Source organism: Stegodyphus dumicola, chromosome 3 (genome assembly GCF_044657685.1).
Source record: "Stegodyphus dumicola isolate Sdum_Otavi_A_Nest chromosome 3, ASM4465768v1".
NCBI lineage: Eukaryota > Metazoa > Arthropoda > Arachnida > Araneae > Eresidae > Stegodyphus > Stegodyphus dumicola.
This window is the reverse complement of record NC_140770.1, coordinates 9,122,742-9,137,920: the sequence shown is the minus strand read 5'-3', so window position 1 is coordinate 9,137,920 and position 15,179 is coordinate 9,122,742. Positions and strand designations below refer to the sequence as shown.

General features: G+C 37.4%; 1 protein-coding gene across 1 annotated transcript in view; it reads left to right on the top strand.

Moving 5' to 3' along the window:
* Positions 1–15,179, top strand: part of LOC118197552 (uncharacterized) — a 214,945-nt gene that overhangs the window by 83,762 nt on the left and 116,004 nt on the right. Inside the window, exons 15-16 of the mRNA XM_085812555.1 lie at positions 4,084–4,215; positions 4,855–5,040. Coding sequence (XP_085668681.1) covers positions 4,084–4,215; positions 4,855–5,040 — 318 coding nt within the window. The remainder of the gene's footprint in view (positions 1–4,083; positions 4,216–4,854; positions 5,041–15,179) is intronic.

Sequence of the window (15,179 nt, the reverse complement as noted above, 5' to 3'; positions counted from 1 at the left end):
TTTTACAAAGGTGTAATACACAGAAATATAGAATATACATAAGCTAAAGTACAGTCTGATGTTGGGCAGCCCGATAATATACAATGAGTAAAATATAGACAGTAGAATTAGACTTAATGACAATATAACATAAAAATAGAGAACATAGTGACATAATGAATGTAAATGATTACAACAATACACAGAGGATATACCAAAAGAAATAAAAATAAAATAATACAATATCCATCAGTGTGTGACTGGAAGTACTGATACATGGGAAATGCGTAAAGCATTCAGAATTCGACTGAATTCAAAAGACTAACAACTGGATCGGGATACATTGCATAGCCAAGTACATATATTTGACAAAGCAACATATTGAACGTCAGTGTAATAAACTAGATATTCGCTATGACAAAGTCATGTTACAATACCGCAGGTAGTAATGTGATACAGAAGAAGTAGGTAGCGTACAGTTCGAATCCCGGAGAAGGCATGGATATTTGTAAATTTATAGTGTCGGTGTGGTATGGCGGCACTCTAAATATACGGCGAGCCGAAAGTCCTCTCGTGTGGTTCGTTGAAAGGGGGGACGGGTGGGAGACACTCGGACCCGTCTCCCCCTGGGCGTTCTTCATCAAAATTGCGGGCGGAACTGAGCCAAATCTCACTGTCACCTGATAGGTGCTCAAGGCTGTTGCCAACGGCAGGCGTAATCTAGCGCTCCTGGCAAGAATACGTCAGATAAGTGAGCATATGCAGCAGCAACAACAATACATGATCTCTAATTCAAAAATTTCGTGGGAAGCATTTCGACTATTCCTGTCTGCGTACGACTTTAATCAGCCGAAATATTATTTAAAAAACTTTTTTAAGCAAAAATTTGTAATTTTTAGAAAATCTAGATATATATATGTAATAATAAAATTCCACTAATTAGTCAAGAATACACTTAAAATTCTAACTGTATGTTCTTTTCATTTTTAATGGCGACGTTCTCTTATTTGAAAGTATGTGGAATTAAATTCACAGCCCCGTAGTCAAGTTGTTTTTCGCGCCTTTTCTACACGTACAGTTATAGAATGTTCTGGAAGTATTTTAAAGCGAACTGGATTGGCTGACGTCATTTCTTGGAAGCTCCGCCTTTCCAGAGGCTATAAAAAGACTCGCAAAAGGAATATCGGCGTCTTTTTCTTAAATGTCACGATGCAGTAAACTTCATACAAAAAGTTATTAGTAATTCTTTTTATTTACTCCGGATATCTGATTTTTGTAACTGCTATTTCTCCTGAATAATAATAAATGGATCCTGTTTTTTTTAAACTTATCGTCTGATTATTTAAGCTACGACTAAAGCTGATACATCATATATATATATATATATATAAAGAAGAATGTATTTGTGTATTTGTTCACGTTATTGAATTCTGATCAATTATGATCCATTTTTTGCCATATTGAATGGACTAAAATTATATATTAAATATAGATAAAATTATATAAAAAAATATAGGTGAAATATTGGATGGAACTTTAGCTTTTACGACCCTTTGATTAGAAAGACGAAAAACATTAAAAACTGCATGCCATTGTTGCTCGTATAATGAGAGAGCATTAAAATAGTGGTACTATTCTGTTTTGAGGGCCGTAAGAAAATTGCAGCGAAAATGTACGCGCAAAAGCGCCAAATCTAGCAAACGCGCCCATTTAACAGCGCGCCAAATCTAGCGTACGCATTGATTTCAGATTGCTTAAGTTTATATAGTTCTACATTTCTTAGGGCGCCATTGAAATACTAGTTTAATTTTTAAATCCTTTTTTGATTTTAAATCCTTTTTTGATATCCTATGGATTTAACAATTTGGGAATTGACCATGACGAAAAGTCGGCAATAGAATTTTGGGTAAAGTGCAAAATCACCCACTGCTTGACGCGTTTTTAAAAATTGCACATACTCGGTATCCATGTGCACATCGACCATTTTCACTTAAAAAAAATTCCTAGAATTGCACAAAAATGGCACTGCGCACACCCTTGACTTTATATATGTACACATCGACCTATTTTCACTTAAAAAGTAAAAGAAAATTGACAAAAAATCCAATTGTTTTTACCCTTGTAAAAAGCGGCAAACAAATAACCGAGCGATTCTGCACTTTACCGAGAATATTTTCAAAGAAAAGGCATCATTCATTATAGAAAATTACGTTTGAACAACCAACGAGATGAAATTATGCTTTAGCGATAAGTCGGTGGCGAAATAGCGATGCAGGCATCCATTCGGTTATGTTTAGCAATTTTTATATAAATTATAATAATGATCTGAAATAGGTATTGACTCTTATGCTTCCATTCAGTCATGTTTAGCCTTTTTCATATAAATTTAATAATAAAAAAGTATTATATGAAATTAACCTTTCATCTAAATTAAAACATCAATCTTAGTTATTTACTACTATACTTCCTTTCTTGCCGCAATTATTAGGGTTGCCGTAATTCTTTTTGGCAGCTTTGGCATCAACAATACTTCGGCGATTTTTTACGGCCCTCGAAACCGAATAGTACCAAAATAGTTTATTTTTCTATGGAAATTTTTTATGCGGGTTCCACGCCTCATCAGACTGAAAAATGTACGACTATGAATCGTATTTTTTGCATCATTATTAGAGAAGGATTGCAGCGGTTCGTTCTCTCATGTTAGACACATTACTCTCTATCTAACGTAACTGTCATCAGGTACTTCCGCTAGTATGAAATAAATAAAAAACAAATCCGAAATAAAAATTTTGGGCATCGAAGTGCTCATGTTCAGGTGGAAGACTAATTACCTTCAAAACTAAGAGGCCGTACATGCCGCCGTTTTTATACAATGAGAGGAATTTACATTTAAGAAGATTTTTCATTAGTTTATAGTGTTGCGTGGCCCCAACTTGTCAGCGAGCCCACTAGCGGCCGAGCGGTAAAGTCGCTGAACACTGGTAGTTCGGTCCGAGGTTCAAATCCCGCGAACGGGCTGGCTGCATGGGTGTTTTCGTGGTTTTCCCCATGTGTAACATGCATACGAGCCAGTTTCCCTTAGAAAGTCCTCCACGAAGGCATCCCTCCTCTTAGGCAGATAGCCCTAGTGTGCTTTGCCATAATTAAATACACCACCACCCAACTTGTCAGCAACTATGGTAGTGACTGCTATGAACTGTAAATTACACAATCTCGTAATCAGGGTTTAAATCCCTTTTATTCCACTTTAGAAATAACTGCTGCGTTCACTTGACGCTCACAAACTACGCCGACCCGGCGGTTTAACAAAAAAAGAACTGTGAAACTAAAAATTAATGACAGGATGAATAAACAACCAGATCACTACCTACGAGGGCCCACCAGCGGCCGAGCGGTAAAGTCGCTGAACACTGGTAGTTCGGTCCGAGGTTCGAAACGCTGAACACTGGTAGTTCGGTCCGAGGTTCAAGAAAGTCCTCCGCGAAGGCATCCCTCCCCTTAGGCAGATAGCCCTAGTGTGCTTTGTCGTAATTAAATACACACACCCTACGAGGCTCTAAAATCGTAACTAACCTAACCGTGTTCTAAAATACAGCTGAGATTCAGCAAGCTTACTAATTAAGCAGTTGAAATATTCAGTGAACTACCGAGATAGGCACACAGGCCGAAACGCGCGGATCTTAAATTTCTACCTAGCAACCTTCACGTTAGCGATTCAAGAAGCACACCTACAATCTCGTTTCCCTTCTATTTAAACTCAACTTACTTCTGCTAAAATTTGAATACTCTGCGCGTTTCTACTACGATTTACATACTCTGGCATTGGCAATTCTAGGGGAAAGTAAAGGCTTGACAGGAAAGATAGCTTAAAATAAATGTTAGTTAAAATAAATACAAACCCTACATGTTAATAATGGATAATTAGCTGAATGTCGCTCTTTTTCTTGTAATACATATTTTTTAATTTTTTGTATAATTTATTGCCACAATGGCAGTCCGAGAAAAAAAAATTTTTTAGTGCAACATATTCGAATATTGGTTTTAACATTATTCTTCCAAAGAGTAGCAACAACTTGCATTTAACGTCGATATTTTTTTTTGCAGGTGACCTTACCAAAGAAGAGGATGTGCTCGCTTGGCTTATAAAGCAAAAAACAGAAGACAGCATTGAAGAAGTTACAGAAGAAATTCTTCTAACTTTGATTAAAGAAAGGGGATATGTTCTCACCTTTTTTGGTAATTTTCTTCGTTTACTTGGATAAATCTTAAGACAAAAATTAAACCTTGCGCGTTTGCTTTAAATCAGGCATGAGAGAAATAACACAAACATTTTTCTTGAATACTAAATTTCAGTAAAATTAATACGAAATAAATAATGCATAAAAATGAATTCCTAAGTAGCTTTTAAATAAGCTATTAATTTCGGGAATGCAAAACTGAAAATCATATTAATCGGATAAAAAATATTAGGAATAAAAGTCTTCTGGAATACTAATTCAGAAGTCAAACAACAAAACTCAGCGTTAATTTTCAAAATTTTCCCAGGACTAGTTTCGATGGTTTTACCGAACCACCATCCTCAGCTGCAAAACCGCAAATGAACAAGATAGGAAATAATGATGAGATAAGATAAGAAAGCCATCCCGAGATTTGAAAATATCCGGTTACTTTCGCCAATAACCAGTCTGTTCGCTTCTTATTATCATCGGACACTAAAACAAGATCTCCTATTTTCAGAGGTTGTGAAGCTTTTACATGTTCATAATTTTGCCGTAACTGTCCGAGATACTAAACCTTAACGCATTACTGAAGCTTCAAATGTATATTTTATTGTTATTGTATTAGTTTTAAATTTCGCTTATTTTTTTTTTTCAGCTCCCAACAACTGCACCATTTGCGAAGCTATACTCCACGAATTAGAAAACATCGATGACGAAACCGATCAGCACGGAATTCTGCTCGTGACCACTGACGACATGAACGTGGCGATGAACAAAGCGAACGTTACTGAATTCCCGGCTCTCGTCCTGTTTCGGAATGAAGAACCCGTAGTCTATCAAGGTAAATCCGTCTTGCAAAACCATTCGAGCTCAAGTATGAAAACAGTGCAATAAACTTTCATAGCCGTGACGTTTTTCTTCTGCTGTTGCTATTCCCTATAACTTTTCTGTTTAGAACCAGAGGGCTATTAAATAACTTTTTATCCGATTCAACTAACAAATGGTTGCTAACAAATGTTATCGCCATGCATTATTAAAAAAAATAATGAGGCAGAATGTAACCGCTTTCGAATCACTGAGTTTATTAATCAAAATTAATTTCCTTCGTAATATAAAATAAATATAAAACAAGTTCGAAATTATGAGAAATTTTTACTAGACTTTCAGTTTTAATCAACAAACTCAGTTATTTAAAAACGATGTGTTTCCACTGCTGGAAATAAAATGCTTTTATCTTCAGCGCGAGCGTGATGCCATTCAGTAAAGCGTAACTTTCAAATTAAATCTCTTTGTCGTAGATTAAGAAAGCATTGATTTTAGTAAAAATGCATTTACATTCTGAGGTGTCTAATTAGAAATATTAACTATATTTCTGACACTAGCTGGACTCATTAAAATCTATACAGGGTGTCCCATAAATGTTGAGACAAACTTCTGGGAGAGGTAGGGCAACTCATTGGGATTAAGAATTGCATAGGAACCCATGCCCGGAATTGTCAGGAGTAAATGGTAGCAGAGGTTGAAGATGGGAAAGGAAACAAGAGAGTGATTAATTTAAAACATTTATTGGACATGAATAAAAATGGTGTACGACAGCTTGAAGGCTACAACAGATGCTCAAAGTTTGCACCATCAGACGCCAAACATGCCTGACACCGACGGACCACTGATTGCTGGACGTGTTCAAACACATCGAAAGTTTCTTTGATTGTAGTAGCTGCGCAGGCGAGTCTTGCCACGAGATCCATTTCAGACACAACAGGATCGTGATGCACGATACTTTTGATGGCTCCCCACAAAAAAGAAATCAAGGCTCGATAAATGTGGTGAGCGTGGATGCCAGGGAACCGGTCCACTGCGCCCAATCCATCGATGCGGGAATGTTCTGTTCAAGTGGCTACGAACTTCCAGTCCTGGATGAGCAGATGCCCCATCATATTGGAACCACATCTTCATAACCTCTCCGTTCGTATAGCGTTTCATACTCTTCTTCAATCCTCACTTTCCACTAGCACTCTTCTGTATAACACCATCAGGCGGCGTACAGTGACGTATCTGGGCAGGAATTCCTGTGCAATTCTTAATCCTTATGATGTGTCCTACCTGCACCAGAAGTTTGTCGCAACATTTACGGGATACCCTGTATATAGTTAGTTAGTTCTAAGCACTGGCCCCCAGCCCACCTAGCAGGCGAAACCTGCCATATGGCTATGAGGGGACAGGCCAAGCCACAAAAGCATAACAAAAAAAAAAAAAAAAAAAGTAAAGTGGATACATACATTCCAAGCTTTCTCGGTGAATTAGTACATAAATGCGTCTTTTCCATTTCTGTCTTTTTTCTGAAGTTTAAAATCTTTATAAGTTTTACTTTCAATTAGTTATTATTATTCAAATCTTCTTTATATTATCAAAATTCATCTTAAATTTATAAGTTACCTCAATTATTTCTGTTTTCAGTATGATTTTCTGCTTTGTTATATCTCGATACCAATATTCTTCTTATTCTCATTCACCGTTTGCATAATATTTCTTGCAAATTTTCTAAACAATTTATAATTACTAAATAAATCCTCAAACTTCGCAAATTTATATTTTTCTCTCACACTTCCAGTCAGGCAACAGTCCTCGACGAAATGCTTTGAATCGCCAAATTTATTACAAATTTTACATATATCATTTCCTTGGAGGTGGAACATTTTTAAGTAAGCAGGGAACCTTCCATATGCAGTGAGAATTTGATTAACATCTGCATCTCCTAAAATTCCCATTTTTTTGCTAATTTTTAAACATTTTAGATAGTTTTTGTTTCTTTCAGAGAGATCCTATAATTTTTTCCAGTCTCTAATAAGCTTGTCATATATAATTAACTCAAGGATTTCAACGCGAGCCATGGCAACGTTGTACAGAAAAAAAATTTTTATCTCCAGCGCGCGCGTCTCTGTATCGGAAATTCTAAAGATATGCTAATTTTAAAACTATTTTGCGATATTGCTGTTAAACAATTTTATGGTTTAAGTGCGAAGAACGTGATATTTAATAAATAAATGTAACACACAAAATGTTAAAGAAACACCCCTTTGCACGTAATTTAAAAATCTGAAACATTTCAGTTTTTTTTTTTTGGGGGGGGGGGTGGCTCGTGAAGATGGACTTGTGTTTGACCGCTCTCAAAATCGGTAGAGTTAGTATAACTAAGATTGCTCATTTAGATTAATTCTAAAGGCTATTAAAATCGAAACCAGCGATTCTTTGTCCGTTGTGAAATTTTATTATTCATTTGACTTTATTTTAACTTCCCAATAAGCGACGTAATTTCCATGTTTCACGGAGGGGCGCGATTTCGGCAATTGGATAGCAATACCCGACTGGTAACATTAACTGCTATATCGTTAACCATCCCCGAGTGATGATATATTATTTTCGTTTATGCTGTACAAACTCTTACTTCCCATTGACTTACACGAAGAGGAATCGCAGAAGCATACTGTTACGAGCGTACGAAGTTCGTATAGGCTTGAATTCGCACAGAACCGATGAAAGTTTGATGAAATTTATTTCCCGACAACACTTTAACAGTTCTGCAACTTTCCACATAAAAATACTTATATAAATGTTCTCAGAATGACCATTACCATTTCAAACTACTGAAAACGTCGAACACAGTGCAATGCAAAGTGCCTCAGAAGCAAAAGCCTTGCACGCTGATCTCTCAATAATACTCTGAACTTCGAGCTAAACTAAAAACGGATGCTCTTTGCTCCTATAGTTTTTCGACCGGCGGCCACAGAAATTACCTGTAGCTTCGATATCCCGAAATTGCTGGAAGGTTCGTTCGCTCTGCATAAAGTGTTTCTATCATGTGTTCGCCTAGGCTCGTGCACAAGAGTTGTCTCATTAAAATATTACTACACACATACTATCATATTGTTGCGTGCGTACGGGTTCGTTATGAAATGAATGCACAAGTCCGATGAAACATGAACAAAAATTTATTATTATCACAACAGAAATGCTTAAATTTTCTCAAATTATCATGCAATATTACAATATCTCACAGTAGTTATCTTTTAACTACTCAAATGTACAATAGAACGTAATTCAAAACAGCTAACAAACGCTAATCCGCGAATTCGCTATAATCAACAACAGCAGTTTTCTAAACAACAACAAACTAAGCAACTACCACAAACTGAGATGTTTTCGTCCTTTTATAAGATTTTAAAATCACGCGCTAGAATTTTCCAGTACTTTCTCGAAATCAAAAAGAGATATTTATTTATTTAACGCACGCGCTCTTGTATTTTTAATTTTTCCGGCTTAGCTTTCTTTTAATATTCGTCACGCGCTGCACTGCGCGAGAAATAAAACCATTTAATTTATAATTGAACTAACATTAGCTTTTTAAATACCAAATTCGTAACAATATGTTCTAACACCAACTGTTTACCCTAATATTTATTTGCATCATATGCTCCTATTTGTATTATATCTGCTTTGCATCATGCGTTTCTATTAATAGAATAACATATGCCCTGTACCATGTGTGCCAATAAGTTATTTATGTGTTCTGCATCATTTCTCATTAGTATTATCTCTGTTCTGCATCATGTGCTTTTAAATAGCACCACATCTTCCCAAAGTCATGTGTTTTTATCAGTATTATAGTTGCCCTGAATCATGTCTTTTCATTAGCTCAATATTTACTCTGTATCGTGTAAATACTATTAACATATTTGCTCTGCATCATACACTCCTATCATGTGTTATCCTAGGTTCATGCACTATGAGTTGTCTCCTCATAGGTATTACTACTCATACACTACCATCTGTTTCATATGCAACACCAAGAGTCCATTGCTAATAATTATTTACAACAGATAAGACAGATAAGGCAGTTATAAGCTAAGGCAGATAAGACAGATAAGGCTGTAAGGATCTTAAGTTTTACTAACGTTTATTTTTATTTTAAATCTTTACTATCACTTCTTATTTTCTACTTCCGGCCAAAATTATAAGCGTGAAGGAGTTTATGCAAAGTTGTCTGGCGAACGCCAAGTATTTAAGTGTGGTCTTTTTGCCAAGAGAGAGAGAGGAAGCAGTGAGTTCGAAGCAGGCCGCTTACCTTAGAAGTTACGCAGTTGCTATTTGCCTTCCAGGCCAGAGGTTTTAATCCTCTTGATAAATTAAACGTATTGTAGTGTTCACAGTCTCTGTGCTACATACGCTTCCTGTTACTATAAGGCCAATCTTACACGTGTATTATTCTAAAGTTAAATTAGAGTTTAGTTTTATTTTGATATCTTTTACGTTAGACCCCGAGTGGAGGGTCATTGTATTCCGAAGTACGGAAGTCATTGTATATAAAGAAAAATAAAGGGTTTTGTATACCCTTCGTCTGTATCCTGTCTACTTACTGCAATTAGTGAACATAGCTTTAGTAAGCTCTCTGTTCTAGTCAGGTCATTGTATGTTTCCGAAGAAGGTTAGAAGAAACATTGAACCTGATAGTGGCGCCCGACGAAGAAGAATAACCATGGCCGAGTTTCAAGAAGAACCTGTGCTGCCTGCAGAAACGGTTGAGAATCCAAAAATGCCAGCTGCCGCCCTGGAAGAATTTGGGTACATCGTCCAGACCATGCGCGCTTCGATGAAACCAGAAGCAACATTTAATGGAAACTCACCGGTAACCAGTTTTTTGGAAAAACTGGATGACCACTTCATGCTCTACCCCGTGCACGAGTTTCAAAAAGTTACCTTAGCTACCAGCGCTTTGAGGGGCCAAGCGCTTAACTGGTTCAAATGTATCGGCAGAAGTCTCTTGGGTCAAGCAGGAAGTCCCACCTATACTTACGAAAATTTCAAGACTGCCCTACTAAAAGCCTTCCCTGTTGTAAGGGATCGTGCGAAATTAGAAACAGAACTTTTCAGTATATATCAACAAAGAATGGAAAACCTCTCGAGCTTTATTTTAAGAAAAATTCACGTTTTCAAGCTCTTGTATGGAAACCGTCCGGATCCTGAAATAATTCAAGTGATTTTGCCGAGGTTACTACCCCAAGTGCAAGACTTTATTGAATTGAGAAATCCGACTACACTGGAAAAATTATTTGAGCTAGCAATCCAGTTTGAAAGTAGAAGAACGGCGGACGTCGAAAGAAGACGCCAATATCAACAGCGAAACCAATTTGGTACGCCAAGACTACAGCAAACTCAAGCACATGGCTACGGAGAAAAAGCGAATCAGTGGGCAAGGAAACCCGAGCATTCAAAAACAGCCGGCGAACGTCGACAGTTCAATAGCAACCCAGGAAAAAAGTCTCAAGGCCAGGGGAAAAAGAAGGAAAGCACGGAAAGGAAAAATAATTTAAACTAAAACGGATTTCTGCTGACGAGAGGGTGCGGAAATCCGAAGGCCACGAAAACCCCTCTTCCTACAAGTTAAATACAGTAATGGTGAAAAATTTAACTCTTCCGAAGATTGAAGTCTTGGTAAATAATATCCCGGCCACCGCACTCCTGGATACCGGCGCGCAGTGTTCCTGTGTGGCAGAAGTCTTTTTTAGAAAGTATTTTTGCAAATACCGCATATATAATGCGGATAATACAACAGTATTAGCGGCGCAAGGAGAACAATGTAAGTGCGTAGGTAAAGTACCTTTGTACATCCGTATCAAGGACGAACAAGTAAAGGTGATGTTTTTTATAGTAAAGAATTTGCAAGCACATTTAATCCTAGGAATAGACTTTCTTTCAGACGCACAAGCTACACTGGATTTTAATGAAGCGTCCCTTAAGCTGACGATCAAACCAGTGCGTGTAGAAAAGGTTGAACCGCCAAGGTTAAATCTTGACCACCTGCCTAATGACGAGCAAGATAGCATCCGACAAGTGGTAAGTGAATTTGCTTCCTTATTTAGTGATATTCCAGGATTTACCCAGGTTACTAACCATAGTATTGACACCGGAGATGCATTGCCGGTTCGTCAAAAACCATACCGGTATGATAAGAATAAGGAAAAAATTATAGAATGGCATATTACCGATATGCTACGTAAAAAGATCATAACGCCTATCTCAAGTAGTTATGCTAGTCCGGTGGTTTTATGTAAGAAAAATAATGATTATCCTTTGGAGCATCCAAAAAGGTGGAGATTCGCTATTGATTACCGTAAATTAAATTCCATAACGAAATATCCGGTATATCCGTTACCGATCATAGAAGAAATTTTAAGGAACATAAAATCAACCAAATTTATGACGACTTTAGACTTAACGACTGGTTATTTTCAAATAGGGGTGAGGCCCGAGGACGTGCCTAAGACTGCTTTTATAACCAAGTCTGGCACTTACGCATTTTTGCGTATGCCGTTTGGCCTTTCTGGGGCCCCAGCAACATTTCAGCGATGCATGGACATTGTGTTAAGACCTGTTCTCGGAAAGTCCACATTTATCTATTTAGATGATATCATTATTACTAGTGATAATCTCGACCAACATATACAGGATTTAAGACAGGTGTTTTCTTTATTAAATGAGGCCGGTCTAAAAGTTAATGTCGAAACGTGCAAATTTGCAGCCCCTGAATTAAAATATTTAGGTTACAAAATATCGCAAAAAGGGATCGAGACAGATGAATCAAAAATAATCGCTGTACAAAAGTATCCGACTCCAAACACGGCAAAGAAGCTCTCTTCTTTTCTAGGACTTTGTTCATATTATAGGTCCTTTATAAAAGATTTTGCGGCTATCGCTGAGCCATTGTTAAAATTAAAAAGGAAAAAGGCAAGATTCTCGTGGACGGCCGAAGCCAATAGTGCTTTCGAAAAATTAAAACAAGCATTAACGCAAGCCCCTGTGTTGAAATTTCCTGAAAAGGATGAAAATTTAGAAATTTCAGCGGATGCTTCGGATTATGCGGTAGGAGCGGTACTTTCGCAAAATCAGCAGCCCGTGGCATTTTTTAGCCGAACTTTAAATCAAACACAAAGAAACTATTCCGCGACCGAGAGAGAGGCACTTGCAGTTCTGTTAGCAGTGCAAAAGTTCCGAGTCTATTTTGGAAAGGCGCCGATAACAGTATATTCTGATCATGCGGCGGTAACTAGATTGTACTCAGGGAAAAATTTATCCCCAAGGTTAATAAGATGGGCACTCAAGCTGCAAGAATATAATCTGGTAATCAAGCATACCCCCGGAAAGGAAAATATCGTAGCAGATGCCCTATCACGAATTAAATTAGACGAACAGGGTAATACCGTAAAAGTTGAAATGCTTACAGCGTGTACAATAAATTCCCGAGAAACTGTAATAACCGAACTGGGTAAGGATCCTGAGTTTGGAAGCATTTATGAGTATTTGAAGGATCCTGAAAATTTTAGCCACCAAGATATTGGGGCGATAAGAAATAGGGCGGCCCATTACGAACTAATAGATGGTCTATTATTTTATACAAAAACTACGAATTCCAACAACGAATTTCGACCTGTTATCCCAGCTAGTCTTAGATTAAATATCCTGCAAGAGCTCCATGACAGCCCTTTAGCTTCTCATGCTGGTATTCGAAAAACTACTCAACGCGTACGCGAGGCAGTCTACTTTCCTGAACTGCAAAAGTTAACAAGGGCGTATGTCCAGTCCTGCCCAACATGTCAAGCCGTTAATTATATTAATTTCCGCCCGGCCGGGTTTCTAAATAGTATTAAATCCGAATTTCCCAATGAAATAATTGGCATCGATTTATTGGGCCCTTTCCCAAAAAGTCAGTTAAATAAAAGTCGCTATCTCCTTGTTATGGTTGATCATTTTAGTAAATGGACCGAAATTGTTCCCTTAAAACGAGCCTCCGCGAAATTAGTTACTGATTCTATTTTAAATAAATATATTTTAAAATACGGGGCGCCCCTAAAAGATATATCGGATAATGGTCCTCAATTTGTAAGTAATATATTTGAAGACATGTGCCAAAAACTGGGCATACGTCATTTAAAAATGGTCCCGTATCGGCCGCAATCAAATATAGCGGAACGGGTCAACAGAAATATAGTGAAAATTATCCGTAGTTATGTTAAAAATTTTCATAAAAGCTGGGATAACTATGTCAATGAATTTGCTTTCGCCCTTAGGACCGCAAAACATGATACAACGGGCAAAACTCCTGCTGAGTTATTTCTAGGCAGAAAGGTTATAACACCGTTAGATAAACTATTTTATGTGCAACAAAGAGCCCCAGAATTTAAAATGGGTGATATAGAAAAACTAATAAAAGAAGCAAAAAAGAATACGGAAGTAGCACAAAGAAAACAGAAGTTATACTATGATCTGAAACGACGGGGAGTAACTTATAAAGTAGGGGATGAAGTTTTAAAAATTAAGCATTCACTTTCTTCAGCACCAGGAGATAAAACTGCCAAATTTTTTCCACGCTTTGAAGGACCATATGTTATAGAAAAAATAACTCACGCTGTTCTAGTGTTAAAGGCAAGAAATGGTGAAACCTGTTCCGCAAATATTGATCAAATTAAGCCCTACTTCGATCGTAATAAAATGCAAATCTTTTCAGATCTTTTGCAGGATCCGGCACGGCAGACACCGCAGGTACAAGTTCCAGAGGTGGGAAAACGACAAGTACAAGGGCAAGCCAATGAGAGACAGAAGCAAGTGAAAAGAAAATTGCCCGGAGGAAAAATTGAAGGTAAAAAGAAAAAGAAGCCGTTCCACCGTCCAGAAAACAGAGTTCACGAACACCCCCAGAATGAAGAAGGGAGAAGGACGACGTATGTGGAAAGAACCGGGAGAAAGGACGGCAACTATAACCCGACTTTAAAACGGAAGGTCGACTCATCCGACAGAACTCTCCGCAGCAAAAGTCGCCGAACTGCGGAAGGTCCATCAGCGGCGGAGAAAAAAGTACAAGAAAAATTTGAACGGCCAACAACGAGGTCCAAGCAGGATCACGACAGAAGTATCCCGGTTCCACCAAGACCAGCTGCCTTCAAACGGCCAAGACCACAAGCAGAAGACAAAAGGAAGGTGTTCAAGGGTGGCCGTACTGGTGAAAAACGGAAGCTTCCAGAGGAAAGCACTGAAGGGCGAGCCCGTACAAGAAGGAGGATCAACCAAGCTACTATCTGCTATACCTTTAAAGACTGGGCCCAGAAAAGGATGTCTGAATATTACAAAGATAAGTAAAATTTTATGTTACTTTGCAAACTTGAGTTAATCTTTCATTCTTACTGCAAGTGGCAGATTTCAAGAAGTTTTACCTCATGCGAGGTCTACCTTTATCGCCGAAAGGGCGAGAAATGAGTTGTGACCGATTTTCTTATTATGTTTTTCAATTACTCGCGCGTAAAACTAAAGTTGATGTATAATAGCGTTGTGTAAGAACTTAAATATTGTAAAAAAAGTTATTGTATAAATTTTATTTAAAACATTCTAGCAAGAGAGAAGTTTTAGTCTGAAAGACTTTTTGAAATGTAGTATTATTTCAATGTAGAAAGAATTGGCACTTGCTTTGAAAAGAATAGAAGTTAACAATGTACTACTAATGTATGTTTTCAAATGTGTAAAATTAACGGCATGTTGATATGTTCTTATATACATGTGAACTGTTATTTTAAATGTTAAGAAATACTGTGATATGGTAAAAGTGAAAGTAATGTTAAAAATTTGTTATTCGTGTGACTGTAAAGATTAAATCATGGCAAATATGTGGTAAAGGTTGAATGATGGAGTTAGGCTCTCTGACGCTACACTTTAGAGTTAGCCACTTTTAAAATAGTACCTCAGGGTTTAGAGTTGAAAGTAGGGTGTGTTAAGAGGTCTCGTATGTTGAATTTTAACACGTTAGTGTTTTGATTGTAGGAGGAAGTGTGGCACACGTAGACAGAAACACATTCGTGTTTGGTGTTCTTTTACAACACATGTCAGAGAGCACGGGGAGAGATAATTAAAATAATCATGAATGAAATAAGAATGTTA